Source organism: Pseudophryne corroboree, chromosome 6 (genome assembly GCF_028390025.1).
Source record: "Pseudophryne corroboree isolate aPseCor3 chromosome 6, aPseCor3.hap2, whole genome shotgun sequence".
Lineage (NCBI taxonomy): Eukaryota > Metazoa > Chordata > Amphibia > Anura > Myobatrachidae > Pseudophryne > Pseudophryne corroboree.
The window spans coordinates 365859997-365885014 of NC_086449.1; the positions used below are offsets into that span (position 1 = coordinate 365859997).

The window sequence follows — 25018 nt, forward strand, 5'->3', positions numbered from 1 at the left end:
TATAAAAAGGCAAATGTCTGGTACAGTGCGAGTGACCTACACCATGCATAGAGTTATGCTTTATCAGGGATTTTATGCAAATTCTTTGTGACAAACTAATCCTAAATACCTATTACACTATTTATGAACTTAGAATTCAGGAAAAAGTGCACAGCACAGGAAGCGTGCAATAAGGACTTGAGTATGAAGACACATCTGTATTTAAAACATGATTGTGTACTGTAGCATATGCTCCGAGCATGGGACTACAGGTGTCACGACAAAAGAAAATACCACACGTTTGTTTTGTTTACAATGCTTGTCTAAGTTTGTATTATAATTACATTTCAGGTGCTATAGTCAGACATTTAGCTAAATTTGGTATTCAGTCTTCTATATGACTCCACAAAGCGGCTGCCACCCAAAGTTTTAAACTTTTATTTTTAAGACCTACTTCCCTGATACAGGAAGTTACCAGGAAAGTAAGAGTGCCAGGGTTTAACTCTGACACATGAAATGTCTACATTGTGAGTATATCGACACTGGGTTTAGGCTGTGGAAAAGAGGGTTAGGGAATACATGCCAAAACACTGAAGGGTTGGAGGTCTAACCCGTAACCGATGGTCACATGACCATCTGGACCCGGAAGCTGCATTAGAGCCACTGCGGTTGCCAGTACCAGGTTAGTCACTGCTAGGCCACCAGGGAAAATGTCAACATTTCATTAGTGGTCGATGTTGAAATTATGACCATGTCAGTATCATGAATGTCGACATTATGACTAGTGACATACCATACCAGAATAGCATCTTCGTGACCTTGCAACATAATCCCAGCAATTGTTAGTCAATGAATCGCATTATCACATCCCTTTTCATTGAAAAAGCGGTATGGTATGGTATGTTGCCTGCTATTTGAATAGCTGGGTGAACACTAACAATTTTGCAAGTCCCTCTTAAATTCTGGGGGAGTGTGTAAGTTTGCTGTAAAATGGCTGCAGAACAGTAGTACATGGACAAGTGATAAGACATGATGTCAATGTCCATAATTGCGGCATCTTATTTGTCCTTCTGTTCCCGCTCCCGCCCGCCACCAAGTGAGACCACTTTAAGACAAGATTGATACCAACCACAGCAAAGGGGACCAAAACAAAAAACCAGCTAAGCATAAAGCTACTGGGACTTATCTATATACCATTATAGCATTACATCATTGAATTTGTACTCCATTTTATAAAGTTAAGTGTAATAGCTTGTCTCTGAAGCATTGACTGCAATGGATTTTAACATAATACTGTATATGTTAAGTATTTTCTTTTAGTGCTCTAAAATAAAAAATGAATATTACGTTTTAGGCTTTAGATTATAACGTCTCATGGATTAGGCCTATTCTCTTATTTTCCTTCACTCACACCGTCACCTCCACCCTATTGCCAAAGTTTGGGTTCAGCTAACTTTTATGTTGTGGATATTATAACTGCTTATAATGTATGTAGCAATGGTTATTCAGGTTATTTCTTCTGTTATGCAGTGTTTTGTGTGCATGGCCTCTGTTTTGTAGAATATAAGGTGTTGTGGAAACATTGTGTCCCCATAAAATAAAAAAAAATGGCTAATACTTTTTTTTTTTAAAGGTAAAGTTCATTAATGCTGATGGCACTAAAGGTGCATACACAGTTGCCGAGAATTAAATGTCTCTCTTTCTCACCCTTCCTGAGTGTTGTCGTTCACTTTCTCTGCAATCATGTTTGCCGCAGATGACTAGCGATGCGCGGCCCCGTAGGTCGTTAATCAATTTGGACTGTCGTCCAAGAGCTGCCTGCCCAGCCACTGCGTGGCGTCACTGAGCGATATGGTTGTCATATCGCTCAGTGTGTACGCCCTGCCGCTGACTGCCCCGGCCCGGGAGGGGAAACACTAGGCGACGTTGCTCATAGGTCACATCGCCTAGTGAGTACCCACCTTAAGACTCTTTATTAAGTATTTTTTTTTGTTTTCAGGCCTGGTGGCTGTTAATTCACTAATCTCTGAGGGACATTGTACAATGTTGGTGAGCAGATGTCATCAGCAAAGAGTTTAGATGCACAAAAGTGTAGAATTTTGGACTGCTGTAGTTTGTGTAAGAGATCTATTATGCTGGAAAGTATGGAGCTTACTGCCATGTGCAGTAATTTAATGTGTATACATAAACAAGCACTAATACTGGCAATAGGCAGCTGCAAAGAAAAAAGTATCAATTAAAACAATAATAAAAACATAATCTAATGTTTAATTGTGGGAGGGGATGTAATAAGTTCTCAAATTCTCCATACCCATTAGGTGGCACCATGGGGTCTCTGGTAGAGGATCTTTTTGATATGGGCTTCTATGAGTGCATATCTCCAGTTTCATGTTTGTCGCTAACCAGTAATATAGCAAGGGTTCTCTACCCCATTTACAGCTTGTACTTAATCATGCGCACCTCACATTCATTATGAATTAATTATTTAACTTGTTGTAAAGTGAAGTACATTTCTAGTAAGGGTGCGTAGGCATAAGTAGTTTTAAAATGTGTGCAAAGTATAAAAATAATTTTCCATTTTAGTTACCCTCTAAGATAATGCATTTGCTACTTAATAGACATGCTCTCTGCGGTAACTGTTTTTATAAGCCACATCTACAGCAACACAAGTTGCTCAGTGAATACTAGTTCTTACAGTAGGTATTTATCATGCAGAGGATTTGTTACTTGAAGCACTACTATCTTAAAGTAATATCTGTTTACAGATTAAAAAAAGGCCAGGCAGGTAAATACTTAATATATTTTTCCTTCTACCCATATAATTAACATAATGATGCATACCTCCCAACATCTGGAGGTGGCAATGCAAAACGCCTTTTTTGCGGCGAAGCTGCACATGACCTGTTGAAAAGAAGGCGTGACTTTGTGACAGTGCATTGATCGCGAACCATGTGCCATTTTCATCACTGGGGGAGGGGGGGGGGCATATCCAGTGCTCTATGAGCTGCTGGTATGTCCCCAGTCCCCATCATGAACAGAGACACACACACCGCAGGACACTGCGGCCCACGGGTGGGACAGTCCCAAAAAAAGCTGTACTACTCCATGAAAATCGGGATAGTTGGTAGATATGATGATGCAAATCAACTAGAATAGCAACCGCATGTGACCAGGAGAGATGGCTGCCCCCACCCTCTGCAAGATATGGAAGTACATTGAGTCCTTTTCAAGTGATAGGTACTATATAAAGAATTATGATATGATGGCTTAGGATACTTTGTGTAGACCTAAAGTATGTCTCCTAATTATCCTGACTTAGGTGGGACAGTTCAGATTGGAGGGCTTTGTCTAACAGTCCTTGGACACCTTTGTTGTCTCACCGTTTAGAATTTTGTGAAATTTGTCCCTTTAATCAGAATGGGTGTTGTGTGCATCTGTCATGGGTGTTTGGATAGAGTGGGAGGGGGATGTAAATTCAACCTGCCACTTTAAAATCACTAGTCATGCTCATTGATGTAAATCAACGCCTTAAAGAAAAAGCAACTTTTCATATCTCAATTTTAAGTGCTCCAAAGTTGGTAAGTATGCTATAAAGGTTGGCCTCAATCTTATAATTTGTTCTGCGGTGTTAAGCTGGGTACACACCAAACGATGTGTACCCAGCGATATCGTGAGTCACGGGACCTGGCAGCAGGATCGGCATTGGTAAGTGCATACACACTTGCTAATGTCGCTGGCGATATCACCCGTTGGACATGCATACACAACCGATGTCACTGACGCGCAGGAGCGTGCAACATCGACAACATAGTGCATACACACTAGACAATATTATGAACAATGCGTCTGTATTGGCCACATCGTTCACTTTATCGTCTAGTGTGTATTCAGCATAAGATAATTTTTCAAGAATCAGTTGGTGAGGCTGAGAGTATCCCCAGAAAGATCAATTGTAGATGGCCATTTTGATTGACTCGATTAGGTGGAAAACTGTCATGGATAAAGATCAGATTAAAATGTGTATAGTAATCATACAACTGGCCTGCATAGAGCCAAAGGACTATTGCAGTTCTTGTTCACTCAGGCAGAAATTTTACGAGTAATGCGTGTGAAGCAACCATTAGTCACTGATTTAAGATTTAATTTGAAATAATCAAGTTAAACATGGTTAGTCTTTAATGCATGCATCTTGATTTATACATTGATGTGATTATGTAGGTAGTTCTTTATGGATGTGTGTGTGACCTAACGTTAATGCAGATGTACCCTTATCCTTATAACTGTGAGAAGTACTGCAGCCAGGAGCATAGCCAGAACTTTTTGGGCCCAATATCAACATTTTGAAAGGGCCCCTGTCCCAGTATTTATAGAGAAACACCTCTCAGCAGCAGTTGCTAATTTTATGCCCCATAATTGTGCCCTAGTTAATTTTCTAACCCATAATAGTGCCTAAGTTAATGTTAATACGCCTATTAGTGCCCTAGTCCACATTATGTCACATTGTAAGGCTGCCAGTGCACAGTATGCAACAAAATACTGCCAATTCACGTTATGACTATGTCTCAAGTTCATATTATGTTACATTAATGTCCCAAGTACATAGTATTCCACATTACAGTACCCCAGTTTATTTTATGCCACACTATAGTGCCTCCCTTCATATTGTGCCGTATTAGCATGTGCCAATTCATATTATGTAACATTGTAATCAGGGCTGGATCTAGACCTTGTGGCGCCCAGGGAGAAAAAATAGGGGCGTGGTTTCATGGAGAAGGGGCGTGGTCAGTTATGCCTCCTTTAGCTGTGCCCTCAGTAGTTGTGCCCCCAGTAGCTGTGCCCACAGTAGTATTGCCCCCTGTGGAGCTGTGCCCACTGTAGAGCTGTGCCCCCTAGTTGCGCCGCTTACAAAATAATTAAATAATAATAAATGAATACTCACAATTCCCGATCCTGCTTCCCGACTGCTGCTGCCCTCCGTCTCCGGCTGCCGGTGCAGCTCCTCGGATCTATGGGAGATACGTCATGACGTCTCTCCCATAGCACCGCATAGACACTAGAGGTCAATTATGACCTCTAGCGCCTGTGTGCCGCTCCTGCAATGCAGTGCGGTGCTCAATGCATCTACACAGCACCGGACGGCACCAGTAGTAGATCTTGCTACGGCGCCTTCCGGACGGCGGCGGCGCCCCAGGCAAAAATCCTGCTTGCCCGTAGCAAGATCTGCTACTGATTGTAATGCCCTCCAGTTAATTTTATACTACGTTAAAATGAGCAGGTCTAGGGGCATACCTAGATACATTGCAGACCACAAGGCAAATATTTGTAAGATCCCCTAGGTACAGTACCACACAATGGGCACATGTAACAGTGACAGGGAAGGTGGGCCCCATAACAGCTGCACTCCCTGCACCTATGGTAGCTATGCTCTTGTATATAACACATGTAACTGTGACAGGGAAGGTGGCCCCTCTCAGCCCTGGCCCCATAGCATCTGCACTTCATGCACCTATGGTAGCTACGCCCCTGTATATAACACATGTAACTGTGGCAGGGAAGGTGGCCCCTCTCAGCCCGGGCCCCATAGCAGCTGCACTAGTAGCGGTGACCTTACATATAACACATGTAACTGTGACAGGGAAGGTGGCCCCTCTCAGCCCTGGCCCCATAGCAGCTGCACTGTCTGCACCTATGGTAGCTGTGCCCTTGGATATAACACAAGTAACTGTAGCAGGGAAGGTGGCCCCTTTCAGCTCTGGGCTCCATAGCAGCTGCACTAGTAGCGGTGACCTTACATATAACACATGTAACTGTGACAGGGAAGGTGGCCCCTCTCAGCCCTGGCCCCATAGCGGCTGCGCTCTTCATACCTATGGTTGCTATGCCCTTGACTGCTGCATACGATGACCTCTAGAAGTGGGTATCCAGGGCACGACAAGAAACCATAATATGGCAGTAGTGTCTTTTGTGTTCATACCTATAACAAGACATCTTACAGTACAATTGTGCATTATGATCGATTTACTGTATGTAAATCTGGAGAACAGTAAATCCACTTCTTACATATGTTCTGTTAGGACTTATATAAAAATGACATAGGGGTATATGCAATTGCGGTCGATTTCGCGGCAATTATCGCCGTTTTTTAATTCGACCAAATTCGCCAGGTGAATCCCGGCAGGTGCCTGCCGGGATTCACCATATTCAATGAAAAACGGATTCGCCAGAATCGCGGGCGAAAATCGGCCGATTTGGCGGATTTTGCCGCGATTTTAAAAAACGGGAAAAAACGTGAAAAACCCGGAAAAAAAAATGGCGTGGGTTCCCCCCTCCAAAGCATAACCAGCCTCGGGCTCTTTGAGCTGGTCCTGGTTCTAAAAATGCAGGGAAAAAATTGGCCAGGGATCCCCCGTATTTTTAAAACCAGCACCGGGCTCTGCGCCTGATGCTGGTGCCAAAAATACGGGGGACAAAAAGAGTAGGGGTCCCCCGTATTTTTAACACCAGCATCGGGCTCCACTAGCTGGACAGATAATGCCACAGCCGGGGGTCACTTTTATGCCGTGCCCTGCGGCCGTGGCATCAAATATCCAACTAGTCACCCCTGGCCGGGGTACCCTGGGGGAGTGGGGACCCCTTCAATCAAGGGGTCCCCCCCCCCCAGCCACCCAAGGGCCAGGGGTGAAGCCCGAGGCTGTCCCCCCCCATCCAATGGGCTGCGGATGGGGGGGCTGATAGCCTTTGTGATAATAAAAAGATATTGTTTTTTCCATTAGTACTACAAGTCCCAGCAAGCCTCCCCCGCAAGCTGGTACTTGGAGAACCACAAGTACCAGCATGCGGGAGAAAAACGGGCCCGCTGGTACCTGTAGTACTACTGGAAAAAAAATACCCAAATAAAAACAGGACACAGACACCGTGACTTGTACAACTTTATTACATACTGCCGACACACACATACTTACCTATGTTGACACGCCGACTGCCACGGTCGCCGACGATCCGAGGGTACCTGTGAAAAAATTATACTCACCTTCCAGCGTCCAGAGGTACATCCACGTCCAGAGGTAAATCCACGTTCTTGGCAAAAAAACAAACCGAACACCGATCCATACAGGACTAGAAAGGGGTCCAATGTTTTCACATAAGACCCCTTTCTCCCGAATGCCGGGACATCACGTGACTCCTGTCACTGACGTCCCTTCAGCCAATCAGGAAGCGCTACTTCCGTGGCGCTCACCTGATTGGCTGTCCGCTGTCTGTACTGTGACAGCGCATCGCAAAGCCGCTCCATTACTTTCAATGGTGGGAACTTTGCGGGTAGCGGTGGGGTCACCCGCCGGTCAGCCGCTGACCGGCGGGTGACCTCACCGCTAGCCGCTAAGTTCCCACCATTGAATATAATGGAGGGAGCTGTGCGATGCGCTGTCACAGTGCAGACAGCGCTCAGCCAATCAGGTGAGCGCAACGAAGTTGCGCTTCCTGATTGGCTTAGAGACCTGTCAGTGACAGCTGTCACTGACAGGTCTCATTCGTGGAAAGGTGTCCCATGTGTCAGCATGGGACCCCTTTCAGTCCGTTTTTGGTGCGGGTATTTGCGTTTTCTTATTTTGCCAAGTCCGTGGATTTATCTCTGGACCATGGTTGAGGTGAGTATTTTGAACTTTTCTTTACAGGTATCCGTGGATTCTACATGGAGAAGAGGACCGATGTCGGCGTGTGAACATAGGTAAGTATGTGTGTGTCGACGTATGAAATAAAGTTTTACTGTCGACGGTGTGTGTGTCCTGTTTTTATTTGGGTATTTTTTTCCCAGTAGTACTACAGGTACCAGCGGGCCCGTTTTTCTCCCGCATGCTGGTACTTGTGGTTCTCCAAGTACCAGCTTGCGGGGGAGGCTTGCTGGGACTTGTAGTACTATTGGAAAAAACAATATCTTTTTATTATCACAAAGGCTATCAGCCCCCCCATCCGCAGCCCATTGGATGGGGGGGGACAGCCTCGGGCTTCACCCCTGGCCCTTGGGTGGCTGGGGGGGGACCCCTTGATTGAAGGGGTCCCCACTCCCCCAGGGTACCCCGGCCAGGGGTGACTAGTTGGATATTTAATGCCACGGCCGCAGGGCACGGCATAAAAGTGACCCCCGGCTGTGGCATTATCTGTCCAGCTAGTGGAGCCCGATGCTGGTGTTAAAAATACGGGGGACCCCTACTCTTTTTGTCCCCCGTATTTTTGGCACCAGCACCAGGCGCAGAGCCCGGTGCTGGTTTTAAAAATACGGGGGATCCCCTGTCAATTTTTTCCCCGCATTTTTAGAACCAGGACCAGCTCAATGAGCCCGAGGCTGGTTATGCTTTGGAGGGGGGACCCCACGCCATTTTTTTTTATGATTTTACCCTTCCAGCATAAAAAAAATAAAAAAAAAAAAAAAAATATTTTAAAAAATATATAAATAATATTTGTGCCTCCCCAAAAAAAAAAAAAGTACCTAATCCCTTCTAATATAAATAGATCTGCTATTCCCAAAAAAAAAAACACCAAAAAAAACATGTTTAAAATTTTTTTATTTGTTTTCACCCTCCAAAGTGTGGCGGATTGAAAATGACGAATTTGCTGTCTAAAAGCACTGCTGTCGAATTTCAAAACTTGAATTGAATATGCTTTGGTCGAATTGCAGCACTTGTATCATTGCAGAAAAGTCGAATTTGCAAAAATTCGAATTTCAAAAAGTCGAATTTTGAAAGTCCGTTTTTTGGTCGGAAAGCACTGGATTGCATAGGGGAATTTTTTTTTTTGGTCGAAAATGACCCGAAATTCGACAATTTCGGGAATTCGACCACAATTGCATATACCCCATAATGAGATTGGGAGAATATTCAGCAAAGACTCTTCCCATTTTTTTCACGCCTTTGTAACCAATATTTTCTACGTACAGTAAGTACTTTAAGAGTGAAGGGACCATAGCCATAATTACTACAATCACAGGATCATCTTCCGAGCTATAAAACAGAGTAGCAAATAACCAGTAGAAAAACTCTACAAAAACCAGGTCTGTGTAACACTGACATCCTCTCTGCCCACCATCAAAGCAACCAGTCTGCAAACTAACAACAGTTTACACAAATATGTTCCCTAGAAGGCCACATTGTATACAGTTAACAACTTTCCACATAAATAAAACAGTTCAACAATTAGCTTTTATACTTGCTTGAAACTTTAGATAAAATCCTGCCCTATTCTTATGCACTGGCACTTGCTTCACTTGACGTCAGATATGCGAATTTGTGGATGCAGCATATACAGTAGCACAGCAGAATGGTCATTCAAACATGGGTGTGAATTAGATCATCCTTGATTGTCCACACCACTGTTGTCACTGTTTAGGCAGTTGGTAGTTAAATAAGAATGCCGTAGTAAACCCAGGGCCACATCAGAGTGGGATAGAGTGATACAGGTCCCCAGCCTCTGTATGGCTCGCTTACAAACATTTCCAACGCAGCTCTTATATATTATTTAAGCTGTTCTTGCCACTGAGCTCTAAGCCATTAACACTTTATATGCTATGTAAGTGGATATGTCTCTAAGGGAAATCATTGTCACATGTATAAGTAAAATGGAATATTTTATTACACTTGTATGAAAAGAGCTATACGCTAAATGATGTACAGTCAGTTTGGCTTATCCTAGTTATACTGAAATTGGGACAATCTAGCTGTGACACATTACCATGAATACCGGTGGACTACCGGTCAGGTAAAAATTACTTTAGTTACTGTATAACTATAATCTTATTGAATGAGAGATGGCTACTCCTACTGTATGTTCAAGAGTTTTGATTCTGAAGTAATGTCTAGGTAACATAATTTGTCCCTTGAAATCTGGACACTACTATGGTTTAAATGAAGACTATTTAGCATTACCAAATGAAAATGTCAGCTGTCAAGTATGCAAATAGTGCAAATATATAGGTAAATGAGGCTTTCTGTGTAATTATTTCTTCTCATGTGTATTACTGTTGCAGTGTTGTGTCCTAGCATGGAGCCGAAACGCTGTATTTGAATATAAGAGAAAACTGGGCCATGGCTATGGTTTAATCCCATGACACTTTCCCCACAAGACTGCAATCTGCAGCAGCCTGATTGCTTTTAAATATAGTATCAATGTTCACAGTAGGGGAGTGGGGAAAGAGAACATTCTACTTTCCATTTCTAGGTACCATTTGTATACTTTTCCCTTAATTTGATGACGCCTGCAAAACAAAAGAAATAAATAATTCAACCGCACCTGAAGTGCAAATTCCACTTGAGAATATTGTAAGTGAAGCATCTGCCAAATGTCAACTGCTGCACACAAGGTTATATGGCAGAATTACACAGTGCTTAAACATCACATGCTAGCAGAACATCTTACATTGTAACATGATGTATCAAGTAAATATTGGCACAGCATCATCACCAGTAAAAGTTTTTGGCAATGATCTTGATAATAACACAGTAACCTGAGACGTATAAATGTGTTCAGAATTGAATGGCATTCTGTGGAGTTGTAATTTATACATTTATTTTTTGTAAGAGATGTATTGTTTCCAATAATACATGCTCATTTAACAGTTGAGATTATAGGAAAATGAGTATTGCTGATTTTTTTCCTTTAAGAATGCCAGTAGGGGGCTCAGAGAGACTGTGGCACACCAGAGCAACAAGGTGACACACGCATAGCCTGTATTTCTGGTTTTCAATATGTACAAGCACCATTACGAGCATGGTGTTATACAGTATCCAAATGTTTGTGCAGGGAAATGAATGCAAGCGCTCAAAACAATAGAATATCTTTGAAAACCTCTAGTTAAATGATAAATGGCTGATAGTGATGGTCATGACAACTTGTCGACATCCTACTGAGGGGACTAAGTTGATCACCTCAATGTGGAACCACAGCAGCAAATGCCTGTTTTAACAAGAACTTTGGGATGGACTGATACTAACATTTGGCATAGGGTAATTAAAGTTGAAACAAATTGCCTTATTTCCTTCTTTAAAATAAACAACTTTATTTCACGTCACTCATCATTTGCGCATGTTAGATGAGCATGACTAACTTATGCACAAATTTAACTTCACTATAAGTGCTATATGTATTTATAATGCTAGTTATTTCAAATGGTCAGAACTCAGGAACTGCTGTTTCACATACCTTATTCTCTTGCTAGCGTAGTGGTAGTGTTCAGTGTATGTGTGAAAGACTAAAGTGAGTCTCAATGAGTGCCTCAGCGCTGGTAACACCAATGGTCTCAAATATGTGAAATTTAGATGGGCCAAGTGGTTCTTATCTGCTGTCATATTCTACGTTTCAGCTTTTTTTCTTTTACTACTGTAATACCTCACACACACACACACACACACACACACACACACACACACACACACGCTCTCTCATGCAATGCTAGTGGATACCTGGACAGACTGACCAAGTACCAGTTTGATATTCATTTTTGCTGTTGAATTAGAGCTGTGATTTGTAGGGTTTCTATGTTTGGAGATACTCCTCTGTTGTAAGGGGTTGGGGTCGGGTGACCGGCGGTCAGCATAATGATGCCGGGATCCCTGCCACCAGGATGCCGGCAGGGGCGAGTGCAACGAAGACCCCTGCAGGCTCGCTGTTCTCGCCAAGCTGCGTGCTCGGTGGCTCACTGTGCTCGCCACAGGTTCTATTCCCACTCTATGGGTGTCGTGGACAACCACGAGTGGGAATAGCCCTGGGCCCCCTGCCGGCATTCAGGCGGGCGGGATTCCAGCGTCTGTATGCTGACCGCCGGGATCCCGACTGCTGGTCACCTGACTACATCCCTGTTGTAAGGTGAAGGATTAGCTGGCATTGGATGTGAAACATAGAGAATACCACTAAGTTCCACATCTGTACTTCCTAACTGAAAATGTTGTCACTGATGTAGAGCTTTAGGACTTGAGTGCACATTCATACAATATGGTTAATTGGCTTTTAGTTTTAACCCTTTCACTACTCCCTGGAATTGCCTTACATTAGGTTGTACCACATGAGCTGTAGAGCAACATTGAGTAGATTCTTCCAGCATGTACTTAGTAATGGTGGTTGTCTGTAAATGGTCTCTGTCACAAAAGCTTATATCAGCATTGTAGGTGAGGATTAATGTCAGAGATACCAGTATGAGGTATAATTCTACTTGAATCTGACCCTGAGCAATGGACATGGCTATAGTGAGTGCAGGGGATGCTGTTGCAATGGGACTCGGAGGCTTAGGAGCAGTTATCTGGGGTGCACCCTGGTTATAAAGTTGTCTAGCATATTCCCTGAAATTGCCCGCAAATGTGAAGTGAGCGCACGGAGTGCCATGTGTACAGGCAGCAATGCAATGTGGCATATTGTTGCTTTAGGGCACTAAAACATGACATATGAACTAGGGGCACTGTGTGGTATAATGTGAACTAGGGCACTACAGTGGGGTATAACATTAACTGGGATGTAGTCACCATGCCTGCGTCGCAATCCCAGTGGTCAGGATGCCGGCGTCCGAATCCTGACACCTGTTGGAATGCCGTGCCCAGAATCCCGTTCGCCGGGATCCGATCCCGAACATTGGTATTAGGCTGCAGGGGGAGGATTTAGGGATAGGGGGAGGATTAGGGTTTGTGTAGTACGTAGCCCCTGTCAGGATTGATAACAGTCGAGATGCCAGGGCTGGCAATCCTGAATCCAACCCCATTAACTAAGGCACCACTATAGTTCATAAAAAGAACTAGGGCAATACTATGGGGCAAAAATAATAAAAAAAACTAATGTGGAGATAGTGAACTCTCTAGAAGAGAGGAAGGGACCTTCAGAATGTTGCTTTGGGCCACAAGTTCTGGCTACACCTCCACCCTGAGCAATTTTTATTTACTTGTATAAATGTAAAATTATTTTTCTATTTCAATAAAAAAAAAGTTAAAAATTTTTTTAGACCCATTGGTCCTTTGACATTGGATATCAGCTTAGTTATAGTATGTTATCATACAATGTCAAACTTCTCAACACGACAATACAGCTATTGATGTAAAAATAAACTTTCTTGACATAGGTCAGTATCCTATTAGCCACTGTAAAACATCAGGTGCGAAAAACATTCATTTTTGCACTTTCCCGATGTTTCACCAATGTTTTTTTTTTTTTTACAGGCTATCCAATTAGGATCGCCTATAAAAAAAAAAGTGTGTGTGTGTGTATATATATATATATATATATATATATTATGTATATGTGTGTGTATATATATATATATATATATATATATATGTATGTATGTATTACATACATATGCGCTGGAAAGAAGGCGACACTCACAGACTTGTATAGTGCTAAAAGGCAGCCCCTCTGGACAGGCTGATTTATTTAAAGTGCAGGTTACGTTTTTGGGGACGTATCCCCTTCCTCAGACAACTGCACTGTTGTCTGAGGAAGGGGATACGTCCCCGAAACGTAACCTGCACTTTAAATAAATCAGCCTGTCCGGAGGGGCTGCGTTTTAGCACTATACAAGTCTGTGAGTGCCGCCTTCTTTCCAGCGCATGTACTATGGTGGGTATGTAAACCCACTTGGAGGGCACCGCAGCAGTGCCGGGGCTTGTGCACTATATATATATATATATCACCCCGAAAACAGACAGGTTCAGTGAAATCTGTGCGTTTTCGGCAGCTCCAGCCCCATTTCTTTTGGGGATTTAGGTACGCCTGCCTGAGGTGCGGCTTTTTGGGGCTAATTGGATAGCCTCCGGTGCACCAATTACCCGTGGTCAAGGACCGTGGATAATAGGATACTGCCCATAGTGGGTGTGATTCTGAGGACTGTGCACCTTGGCAAAACCCTTTCTTTTCAGTTTTAGCAATTTAATCTAATAGATACATTTTTTGTTGAATACTGATGTTTACTGGTTTTGTCTGTTGTGGTGAGAGTCGCATACACACCTGAAAATGAAATATATGAACAAGCAACAGATAACTAAGGATTTTCTGTGTATTGAAACTTTGTGGTTTCTTCTGCATTAGGGGTATATTTAATTAAAGTCGGATCCATTCGAAATGGATCCGACAACCCCTATTCAATACCATCTTAATTCGACTTTTTCAAGTTGAATTTAGATGGGACGCAGAGGAGGAGAAGGGGGGCGAGTCGCGGGGGGACAGCCGACGCGCATACAGGGAAGATCAGCGCTACAGTAGCGCTGCAGCAGGATGTCACTCAGCCGCCCGACCTCACGGCAGCTTCCACCCGGCTCCAGCAGCGTGCTGGAGCTGGGTGGAAGCTGCCGTGAGGTCGGGCGGCTGAGTGACATCCAGCTGCAGCGCTACTGTAGCGCTGATATCCCTGTATGCCCTCCGGCTGTCCTCGCGGCTCCCCACCCCTTTGCCTCCTCTGGGTCCGCATCTCAGTCCGACATCATTTTGATGTCAGACTGAGATGGTCGAAAAGGAAAACACGTGGATCGGCAGCTATTCCGCCGATCCACGTGCTTTTCGACAAGTCAAAATTTATCGACTTGTCAAAAAACTTTGCAAAATATTGAATAGGTCGAATCAGGATTTGACCTTAAAAAGTCGAAAACTGACGTCTTTTTGACAGACTGCAGTTTTCGACTTCAATTGAATATACCCCTTAATCTGTTTATGGCAGTTGTACATGTAATTGTTTGGGAAAATATTCTTTTACTGAACATGTTTAATAAAAAAAAAAAGGCAATTAGGCTTTTTGCAAAGTCTTTACTCATGTCAGTCTTATTTATTGTAAAATTTATCCTTTCTGTAGGAACCACTAACGTTACTGGGGCTCTGATGTCATGCCCAGATACATGTTTGCCAGGCTAGATACATATTTCATGTATGTTATAATATCCTGCAGGTGAAGCAGATCACACAGATAACAACATTGTACTGTTTTGTAATTGATGTGAAAGTCTGTTGTTGCTGTATTCTACCCTCCAAATTTTTTTTTACTTAATTCGTAATAAAAAATGTATAGGTTTTAGTGTCTTTTTAAAGTTAAGTTTGAATAGATGGTTATGTATCGAGAGAGAGAGATGTTACATAGAAGTTGTGTATCTCCAAACATTTTGTACTGAGGAAGTGGGTTAAGTGTACATGCACAAAGAGAGGGCCTGGATACGCATCATGGAGCTGTGCTTTCCAATTTGCAGGACACTCCTGCGTAGCTACCATAGGTGCAGGGAAATCGGCTGCTGTGGGGCCCAGAGTTGAGAGGGGCCCATCTTCCCTGTCACAGTTACATGTGTTACACACCTTTTTCACCATTGCTATAATGGTGGATGGCATTATCATGTTACATAATATGTACAGGGGGCACTGTAATGTGACGTAATACGAACTGGGGACACTGTATGTCTTAATATGAATTGGGGATACTGTGTTGCATAATGTGTACTGACAGCCTTACAATGTGAGCTAGGGCAGTACTATGGTTTCAAATATAAACTAGGACACTACTATAGGGCACAACATTCTAAGGCACTACTACGGTTCATAAAATTAACTCAGGCACTGTTACAGGACATAACATTAACAATTGTTGTGGAGAGGTGTCTCGCTAGTAGCATTGGGACAGGGGCCCCTTCATTATGTTGCTATGGAGCCCACAAAGTTCTGGCTACGCCCCTGACTCCTACTTATACCATCATGTTCTCTTTCAATGTTCCAGTTCACCACTGATCTACTGTGCAGAGCGGTGATCTATGGAACTTACTCCCCCACCCCCACTGCATGGTAAATTAGGACAGCGGTTCCCAAACTTTTTAGAATCACGTGCCCTTGAGTATCATAATTTCTTTCACTGCACCCCTAATCAAAAGTTTCTTATTGAGAAATTTAGAAAGAAATATTAAATGAAGTAGTGTGTTTTATATGTCATCCTTAGGTTCTGTTGTGTGGTGAGAGACAAGATTTGCTTCTGTTTGTCAACATATTTTATGTTTGACAGCCACCAGCACTGGTTTTGCCTTTTCTATTGCCCATAAATAATTTGAATTGGTCCTGGACCACAAATCCAAGACACCCCTGCAAGTACCCCAAGACATCCCAGGGTGCCATGGTGCACAGTTTCAGAACCACTGGATTAGGACATTGCAATCCTGGTCAGGACAAAGCTCCCAAATCAGGGCAATTGGATGGTCTGATGGTTGTGATATATGGCAAAAATATCACTTGTAATTATAATTTAAAGAAAAAGCTTAAACTGAAGAGAGATTGGAGCCCTACCTTCTATTGACTTACCGTCTACTGTTACTTACATTTAATATCTTATAACCTTTTTGAAAATGCAGGTAATTTGGATTAGGTTTTACGGTCTAGTTTTATCGGTTTCTGTGGTTGCCTGATACTATGTTATGAAATAAAGTCAAAGAACAATGGCACACTGCTTCTTTTGTTGCAGTATAAGGACAGTATCCTATTAACTGCGGTAAGTTAAGCCCCAGGAGACCCGTTATCGAAGGTTAACACATGGGTCCGCAAAGTTATAAAGGGATCCCATGTGCGATCGCCCGATAACTGGAGATTTACTGCCCGGTAAAAATGGACTGTAATTGGATAGCCTGATATTACCATGCGGGAAATCACCACACCTAATAGGATGCCGCCCTAAGTCTTTCTGTGGTATTTAATACCTTATGGTGTCCATGTGTCATCACGGCAATTGGATCATCGCGACCACCAACATTGCCAGTTTTCTTATTTATAGGGCTTGATTCAAGTAGCCACAGAAGTTTCTTGTAGCTTTGCACATTACCTCCCCCCTAGCACAGAGTTAACCAAACTCCACCAAAACGGGCCAGGTTTTAAGGATGTCAGTGGTTGAGCACAGGTGACTTAATTAGCACATCAGTCAATTTGATCTAATCATCTGTACTCAAGCATGAATATCCTTTGAAAATGGACTTCAATGGCGTAGTTTGGGAAGCTCTGCCCTAGCTGATTTCTGCTTACAGCCTTTTGAGGTTTGAGCAAAAATGAGCTAATGTAATGTACTGATAAATGCACAGCTTGAATCTGGCCCATAGTGATGTACTAGGAAGTTTGTGATGTTGGGGTACTGTGTTGGCCCATTATTAGATAATTAATTACTGCCCTTGAGGTCCTAACTATAAAAAGTTTGAGCAGCACTATGCTGGTATGTATACTGTATTTCCATTTTGTAGTGTTTTCCACTAATTACATGGTTTTTGTTTGCCCACACCTGGTAATATGTATTGTCTGCTCGCTGAGCTCATTTATTAACATGCTGATACACAATAAAGTACTTCCCACCTTTTTATGTATTGTCAGAAAACCACACAGGCTACATTATAACTTGTTATGGACGTGATGTTTTTATCAAGCAATTAACATGAGCTATGGGTTTGCTCTTCCACTGAAATTAAAATCACATTTTAGTGGCATAGGCCTAACTGTACTCTGCTGTAAAGGGCTATGTCAGTGTAATTATAGACATCACAAAACATCATTAGACAATAAAACTTTTCATATGCATTTCATACACGCACTGTTCAGCTCTGTCAGACAGATGGTAAATTTGTAGATTGCTCCCTCCTGAGACCCTATCACACAATCCACAAGCATACCACTTATTCTAAATTTGTGAGCAGATTAAAAATGAACGGACTTTATTGCAGGAAAATATAAAAACTTCCTAAGAAATGAAGTGAGCAAACTACAACCAGTGAAAGATTTGCTCTGATGTGACATCTGGTAATAAGAAGGGGGATCAGACGGAGATATTTAGTAGAACTCAAGTTGACCTTGTATGGTAACTTATGTTTCAATGAATGAAAATATTTTTGTTACCGTTTAGTCAGCTTGTGCTGCTGGTTGATAAGACTATATAGATAGCTTATTTATGTCTTCCCCTACAGCCAAACATCTGCACAACCCTGCTAGGTATCACTTTGAAGGTCTGATTTTTTTATTTTATTTGTAAAATATGTGATATTCAACCTTCCATTAGATTAAGCAAATTTGAAAGATCTTAAAAAAGAGTTTGAACCTCAACATTCTGTGACTGCTGTAATATATTGCATTGTGTGCCCACACTGCCAGGGTTAGCGTGTCATACACACCCATGCTGCCTCATTCCAGGGTTTCAATGAAGGAAAACATTTCTCCCCATAGTGGCAAATAGAGATGGTTTTTATTAAATGCAGAAAGACAGCGTAGGAAGAGAAGTCTTTTCTACTCCATTTCCGGTTGCTAGGCTTTTTTATCTGCAATATTTAATGTCCCTGTATACCTTTTATCACAAGAAGGGGCCTGCAGCACACACAAATGCAGCGATTTACAGTCCTCTCATTATGGGAAGGGAAAACAACAATGTATTTATCTCAAAATGTACACCAATCATTCCCCTAACACCATCCTCTCCCCCTTCTTCTGCCACATATAGCTAGTCTTCCAAAAAATAAATAAAAAAAATTAACTCATGGTATTTGCTATTACAAGTATGACATGGTTTTCTATCAGAGACACCTGTTCTATACTTGTTCGCTCAGATCTTTGTGACATTGCTGATTTGGCTTTTGCTGCGGTAAAACAACAGAGACCAGTTATTGATAGGCGTATCATTTCCTTCTAACCTTGCATCAACAGACCCCGATGAGTTAAACTAGCAGAGCATTTCTTAACCCTTTTCTATTTGGAAAAAATGTTAGAATAAAGTGTACTGCAGACCCTTTTAGCTACAGGATTGCACACAAAATGGTTAATTTAATTTGAAGCCCAACCTAGCTCTTTGTGCCATTATAACAAATGTTTTTCTCATCCGCAAACATCAGTACCCTGGCAAAGGGTTAATTAGAACTGCAGGAGTTTGGTGCAGAGTGGAAAGATGCGCCAGCTCTTTAGCATCCTGCAATGTGCCTCTGCCATATCTATCTATCTAGTGCGAATATAAATAATAAAAACAGACTTTAAACCTTTATAGTTTTTTTTATAGTGGTGACTTGAGAATTAGAGTGGAGGCAAATGCAAAGTAGACATCCAAAGCCACCGAAGAGGGAAGTGATATACCCTCAGACCATCTATGAAAAATAATTATATTGGAATAATATATCAAAATAATTAGTATAACAAATTCTTTCCCTCCAAGTCTTCAAAAAAGATCCTTTATTGCATTTACTTTTTTTTCCATTTGGCACAGTACAAATTTGTGGTGCAAATTTTCTTTTTTTTCCCCCCCTTTTTTATTTTATTTAATATGATAAACCTGTAAAGATTGAAGTGGGACTTCTTAAGAAAAGAATTCTCTTTTAGAAACTGGATGTTGCGCCTGTATCTGGGCACCATATTTTTTCATTTAAAAACAGATTGCACTCAAGGGTTTATCATTTTTGATTTCTGATCAAAACAGGGCTAAGCCTTGTATTTTAGTCATTATGGCACATTAACAGCATATCTTAATTTTTTTTCTGCCTATCTATTATATCTCCTCTTAAATAGAACTTACAAGTTAGAAAATAGTTTTAAATTTTAATATAATCTGTTTGTCATCAGCCCATAGATTTAATATATAAGCATTTACAAGAAAACAAAAGTGTCTCTCTCTCTCTTTCTGTACAAAAGTTGCTGTCTCTTTGTGCATTCTATTGCATTTTAATTGGAAAAAAAGTCATATTTGAGTTTCCTGTACCTTCTCTTTTGTGTGGGTCTGAATTATATAGGGTTCAGAGATGGTTGTAATTGTGGAGTGTAGAGAATTACCGATACTGTTTGCCGTCCAATGGGCCCCATGGTGTGCTGGCTTGTAGGTGTTGTAGTTCATATGGTCGTGAATGGTTGGCAAAACTACTGCCCCCTCACCTGATACTCCTCTGGGACTCCCACTTGGGATGTCCTCATCCACTTGTATTATCTCGACAGTCCGCGCAGCTGCCACAGTGCTCCTCTGTTGGTGCCGCTTTCGTAGTTTGTAAAACACGATCAACATAGCGGCTGCTAACAATGTGACTGCCACAAAACAGCCAATGATTATCTTGGTCGTCTTCATTACCTCATCCAGGCTAGTTTGCATTTTATCTCCAGCGTCCGAAGTTGGAACTGCCACCAGTTTGGGCATTTTGGTGGTCTGGACGAGCACTGTGGTGGTTGTGGTGTGTGCTGGCTGGTACCCTGTGGAAGTGGTTGGCACCGGCTTGATTATCATTGAGATGTCTTCAGGAGCCATATCCGTAGTCTCCACAGTAACGGTAGTGAAGAAACTGTAATTGGAAGTGTTGAGTTCTGCCGTACTGACATTGAGATAGGCCGAAGCATTAGAGTTTCCCGCAACGTTGGTTACCATGCATGTGTAGACTCCAGTGTCAGTAAGCAATACATGAGAGAAATTTAACGTCCCATCATTGAGTATGGTAATTCGTGGATGACTGGAAGCGTGGCTCAGCACAGTGCCATTAGGTAGTAGCCACCTTACAGATGACATGGCTGAAGTTCTACACTTGAGTTCTGCCACTCTTCCCTCAGAAATATTTAAATCTCTAGGTGCATCCATAATAAAAGGAGCTGAGCACTGGAACGATGAATGGTCCACCTCAACCACGTACTTCCCCTTCATGTGCGGCGGGGAATGACAGCGACCACAACATGTGGAATTTGTTGGAATATACTCACGCAGCCATGAAGAGAGCCAAAGAACATCACAATCACAATCCCATGGGTTGTGGTGCAAGTGCAACTCCACCAAGTACCTCAAGTGGGCAAAAAGTTCATGTGGAAGGGAGGATAAGTTATTATGGGCTAAGTTCAATTCTACTAAGGATGTCAAGTCATCAAAAGCATTGCGTTCTATGGTGTTGATTTGTGAGTTCATAATCCAAAGTTTTTTTAGTGCTTTCAACCCATGGAACGATCCTGGTTTGATTTCGGGAAAGTTGTTCCCAGAGATCTCTAGTTCCTCTAGTCCTATTAAGGGTGTGAGGTTTGGCATGTCTCTGATATTACACATTCCAAGGTTAAGGTACTTCAGATTGTACAATCCCTCAAATGCCCCTTCAGAAATATATTCCAACTTTTTAAGCTCTCCTAGGTCCAGGCGCATTAGAGACGGGACCCTATTAAACGCGTAGGATGGGATGCTCTCAATAGGGTTATTCCTGAGCCACAATTCTCTCAGTTTAGAAAGATACTCAAAAGCCCCGCTGGGGATTACAGTCAACCTGTTGTCAAACAACTCCAGGGTGTTGAGGCTGGCCAATCCATTAAAAGCCCCGACCTCTATTTGACGGATAATGTTTCTTCCAAGCTGGAGCACTTCCAAATGGTGGAGATGCCGAAAAGTGTCAGCTTGGATCATATGGATGTTGTTTTCCATGAGATTGAGGTACCGTGTGTTAGATGGGATACCTTGTGGTACTTCAGTGAGGCCACGACGCGTACAGACAACTTTGCTAAACTGGTTACTGCATGAACAAACAGAAGGGCAATTTTGTTGCCCCGAAAATGCTGCACAGGGGATCGACACTTGCACCATGAGGTAGATTACAGAAAACAGGACGGCATTCCAGGTATGGTGCACAGTTACCAGCCACAAGAAATTCATGATGTGGCACGTTCATAATTCACCATCGTCTGGGATTTGGCATGGAAATGAGAACTTGGCCCTAACCAGGCTTCAGGAGGCTGCAAATTCCCTTTTCCATCTACACACTGGTGGGAGTGGTGGTCACTAGGGGAATGCCAGATAGTAAAGCAATTAGCTTTTCTTTTCTTTTTCTATAAAAAAAAAATATATATAATTGTAATGCATTGAACAGGTAAATAAAGCAAACTGTTTGTTATATGTACCTAGGGAAAGATGAACATTTCCAATTCCTCAGTGCCATTGCTTCTTTCCAGTGCAACATAGAGCTGGGTTCAGTCCTTCCATAGATTCCTTACGTTTTAGAAAGAATCACAGTAGGTGAAAGGGGTGTCATGAAGGTGTTGAAAGACAAAATGGCTCCTTTATTAATTCCCAAAGCAAAAGCGAAAAAAAACCACATTAAGAAAAATGTAAGAAGCGAGTGAGGCCCACTTGGCTATGCAGGTGCATCATTCTGCTGCTCCCCCGGGACTGGTGCCTTTTGCAGTTGAGCTATTCGTCCTTGGATTCCACTGCTGTATCTGGCAGAAGACTGGAGATTATCCATTTCTGAGAGAAACTGAAATACAGATTTGAATTGATTTCAAAAAAGGAAATGAAGAAGGGTTCACAATCCTTAATTCTTCCAGCCCTTTTTATTTCCCTTGAAGGACGCTCTTTGCTCCTCAGTCGCCTAATTTTCCATGGGTATTCCTGCGTTACACGGACTGTCTGCAGGATTCTGATTTGTACAAAGAGAAAGGCAGCACATTGCAGGCATTGACTGTTTTTTTTTTTTTTTCCCTCCTCTCTCCGTGCTGGATTTTTTTTTTTTTTTTTTTTTAACTAGCTTTGCTTTCCAAGCTGTGGATGCAGCAGCTGCAGCCTGCCTCTTGCACACTTAGCAATAATCCATCAATATCTCAAAGGAGGAGAACAAGTAAATGAGGGCTGGTTGAAAGTATGCTGGAGAGGAAACCACACACAAACATACACACCTCAGTGCTGAGCCCTTGATTTGAGATTGGTCTGCAGAAGGGATAGGTTTCACAGCCTTTCTTCTCCTGCCTCGTGGAAATCCCACTGTAGCTCCTTATGTTGTGAGGTAGTGAGTTGAGGGGTTCTCCTCGTTTTGCCTTTAATTTCTTGTCCAGTGGTTTTAGCAGCAGGAGAGCAGGCAGCAGCAAAGGCAGGGATATCAGAGCCCCGTAACATTTTTCTCTGCTAATAGTCTTCTTCGCTCCCTGTTTGCTTGGTGTTGGAAGCAGCAGCCAACCAGCCAGGCTGCTCTCTCATCCTTTCGTCCTTCAGTCAGAACGTGGATGTACTGCTGACGCATACTGTTCTGAGCTGAACATTAGCGTGATGCAGTGCTCCTATGTATTCACACAGCTCCCCTCCCACTCCTCCTTTCCTTTCCCTCTAGGGGTTAATGCTCAAAGCTTCCAGCTAAGTTGCATTGGCTGTTTCACATTCCCTTCCCCCTTTATCTTTTCAGTCTCTTTATCTCCGAGAGGAGTTATTAAAACAGAGCATGCAGTGTGAGTTTTAAGAGTCCACAGCTTGCAGAGTCAGATGCTCTTCTGGTTCCCTGCTAATGATGCCTATCAAGTGCTGTGCATTTTTTTTGTTTTTGCCTGTTCTCTATCTCTCTGCGTTCCATCCTTGTGTTAGCCTGCGCCGGGATAAATGCAGAAATGAGGTTTCAGCTGCCAGGGGCAGGGAAGATGTGATTGGTTCCTCTCCCAGTGCAGCGTCATCAACGCCAATTGCTGACTTTGCTTCCTTTTGACAGCAGGGGTGATCTGCACCCCTTAGTCCTGCCTTCTACCCCTCTCTCGGCATGCTGTACTTACACCCATAAGTTGGGAGAGACAATCAGAAGCGGCACCGATCCACTGGAATGCTTGTGGTGAAGAGGGAGGGGGGAGTATTTGGAAGTGAAGAAGGGAAGCATTAATGCCTGGTAAAGCTAGCGTCCTATTTCATATCAACAGACCAGAGTCTTTAACCCCTGTGCTACAGACTGAGGTGTTATTGTGAGTGGTACACAGGATTCTGCAGAATAACAGGGGAGGCTGGCTTTTCCCTCTGCCCTGTTCCTCCACACACACACACACACTTACTCACTCATCAAACCAACCTGTGAATCACACTGGCTTATTGCTTTAGAACAAGCCTTGAGAAGCTGCATCCTCTCTTATTACTGTCTCCCCCTATGTGTGCCTGCAAGGAAATGCCTGCTGTATTTCACGCGCTGTCGTCAGGTGGAGGTGAAACCATTGAAGGAAGAAAAGAATCTCTTGTCTTCATTCACCTACCCCTTGCACCTGAGATCTCTGAATGTTCTCCCATTACTCCATTTCAGACAGGTAAGTTACTTGGTTTATGAACTAGTTAGGAATTCACCAAATGTTAAAGCAGTTAATTGATCAGAAGTGATTATCACAGTTGCTTTGATGTCCCAGTGAAGTTTTATGTGCTTAACACATCAGCAATATTTGCAAAGATTGTGTTTGTGTTCTTGCTTTCACAGCAATACATTGATTTTCTTCTTATATCTGACCTTTACTTTGTATCTCTGAGGATTTGTTGCAGCAATACAGATTAATATTGGATAATACTGAATACTTTTAAGCAGCTTTCAAATTTTCAGGTACTGTAGGAGTTGGGAAATGAAATACGACTCCGTTAGCCTCTCACATATGATCTAATGCTGGAAAGCTTGTTTCATCCCTTTTGGCCTTTTTATCTTCTGTAAAGGAACAGTTTATTAGCTGTATGGGTATAAATAAAGCAAATTTTTCTTTTATGTAACTGATTTATCTTTGTAATTAGCGATTTTGACATGATATTTTTAAGCAGCAAAAAAATGGGTTTTCAGGATACCTGAACATAAATATCAGCAGAAGCCTGAACAGCAAGTTTCTTAAGAGTGCATGCTTGTTTTTCCTTTGTGAAGGATAATTTTGTATGACATTAATGTAACTTATTCCTGTAACTTTGTCCACTTCTTCCCTGTTATAGCCGATTTTATAGCCTGGGTTTCAGCAAAAATGTAAACAGTTCACATATGAGTATGGTCACCTTTTACATAGTCATTCCTTAGAACAGAAAGGGGTTTCTAGTGTAAATGATCATTTTTTATTTTTTTTTATTGTTTTAGATCTTCACCACAGGCCAGTTTATTTTAATTTTTTTAACACTTTCTCCACCAGTGGGATCCCAGGAAAATAACAATGTTTATTCATTTCTGGCTGTGTTTTACACTGTAAATGGGTAAAAGGCCAGCAATATACAGTAGTTGACCTATTATGCTATATTTGATTAGCTCCACCCCTTCTTTCAGCACTAACATTCACAGATAAGTAGTGACGTATAGTGAATAAGATGAGCAGGTGCTCTAGGTTAATAGAG

At 42.3% G+C, this 25018-nt stretch overlaps 2 protein-coding genes across 3 annotated transcripts in view; one reads left to right on the forward strand and one right to left on the reverse strand.

The window, feature by feature from the left end:
• The window catches only part of SND1 (staphylococcal nuclease and tudor domain containing 1), a 1401087-nt gene that overhangs the window by 1063129 nt on the left and 312940 nt on the right, over positions 1 to 25018 (forward strand). The gene's annotated exons all lie outside the window — the stretch shown is intronic.
• LRRC4 (leucine rich repeat containing 4) lies at positions 17338 to 23372 on the reverse strand. Of its 2 annotated transcripts, none has more exons than XM_063926689.1 (2): positions 21826 to 23372; positions 17338 to 21706 (listed from the first exon to the last, which is right to left on the reverse strand). In XM_063926689.1, the coding sequence occupies exon 2, from the start codon at positions 21578 to 21580 to the stop codon at positions 19655 to 19657; it is 1926 nt and encodes a 641-aa protein (XP_063782759.1). In that variant the 5' UTR covers positions 21581 to 21706; positions 21826 to 23372; the 3' UTR covers positions 17338 to 19654. The 2 variants fall into 2 exon arrangements, with proteins under 2 accessions (XP_063782759.1, XP_063782758.1); XM_063926688.1 differs by having other exon boundaries at positions 17338 to 21753.

Excerpts from the sequence above, each read along its gene's own strand:
- LRRC4 (XM_063926689.1), bottom strand. The coding sequence starts at position 21,580 with ATGAATTTCTTGTGGCTGGTAACTGTGCACCATACCTGGAATGCCGTC.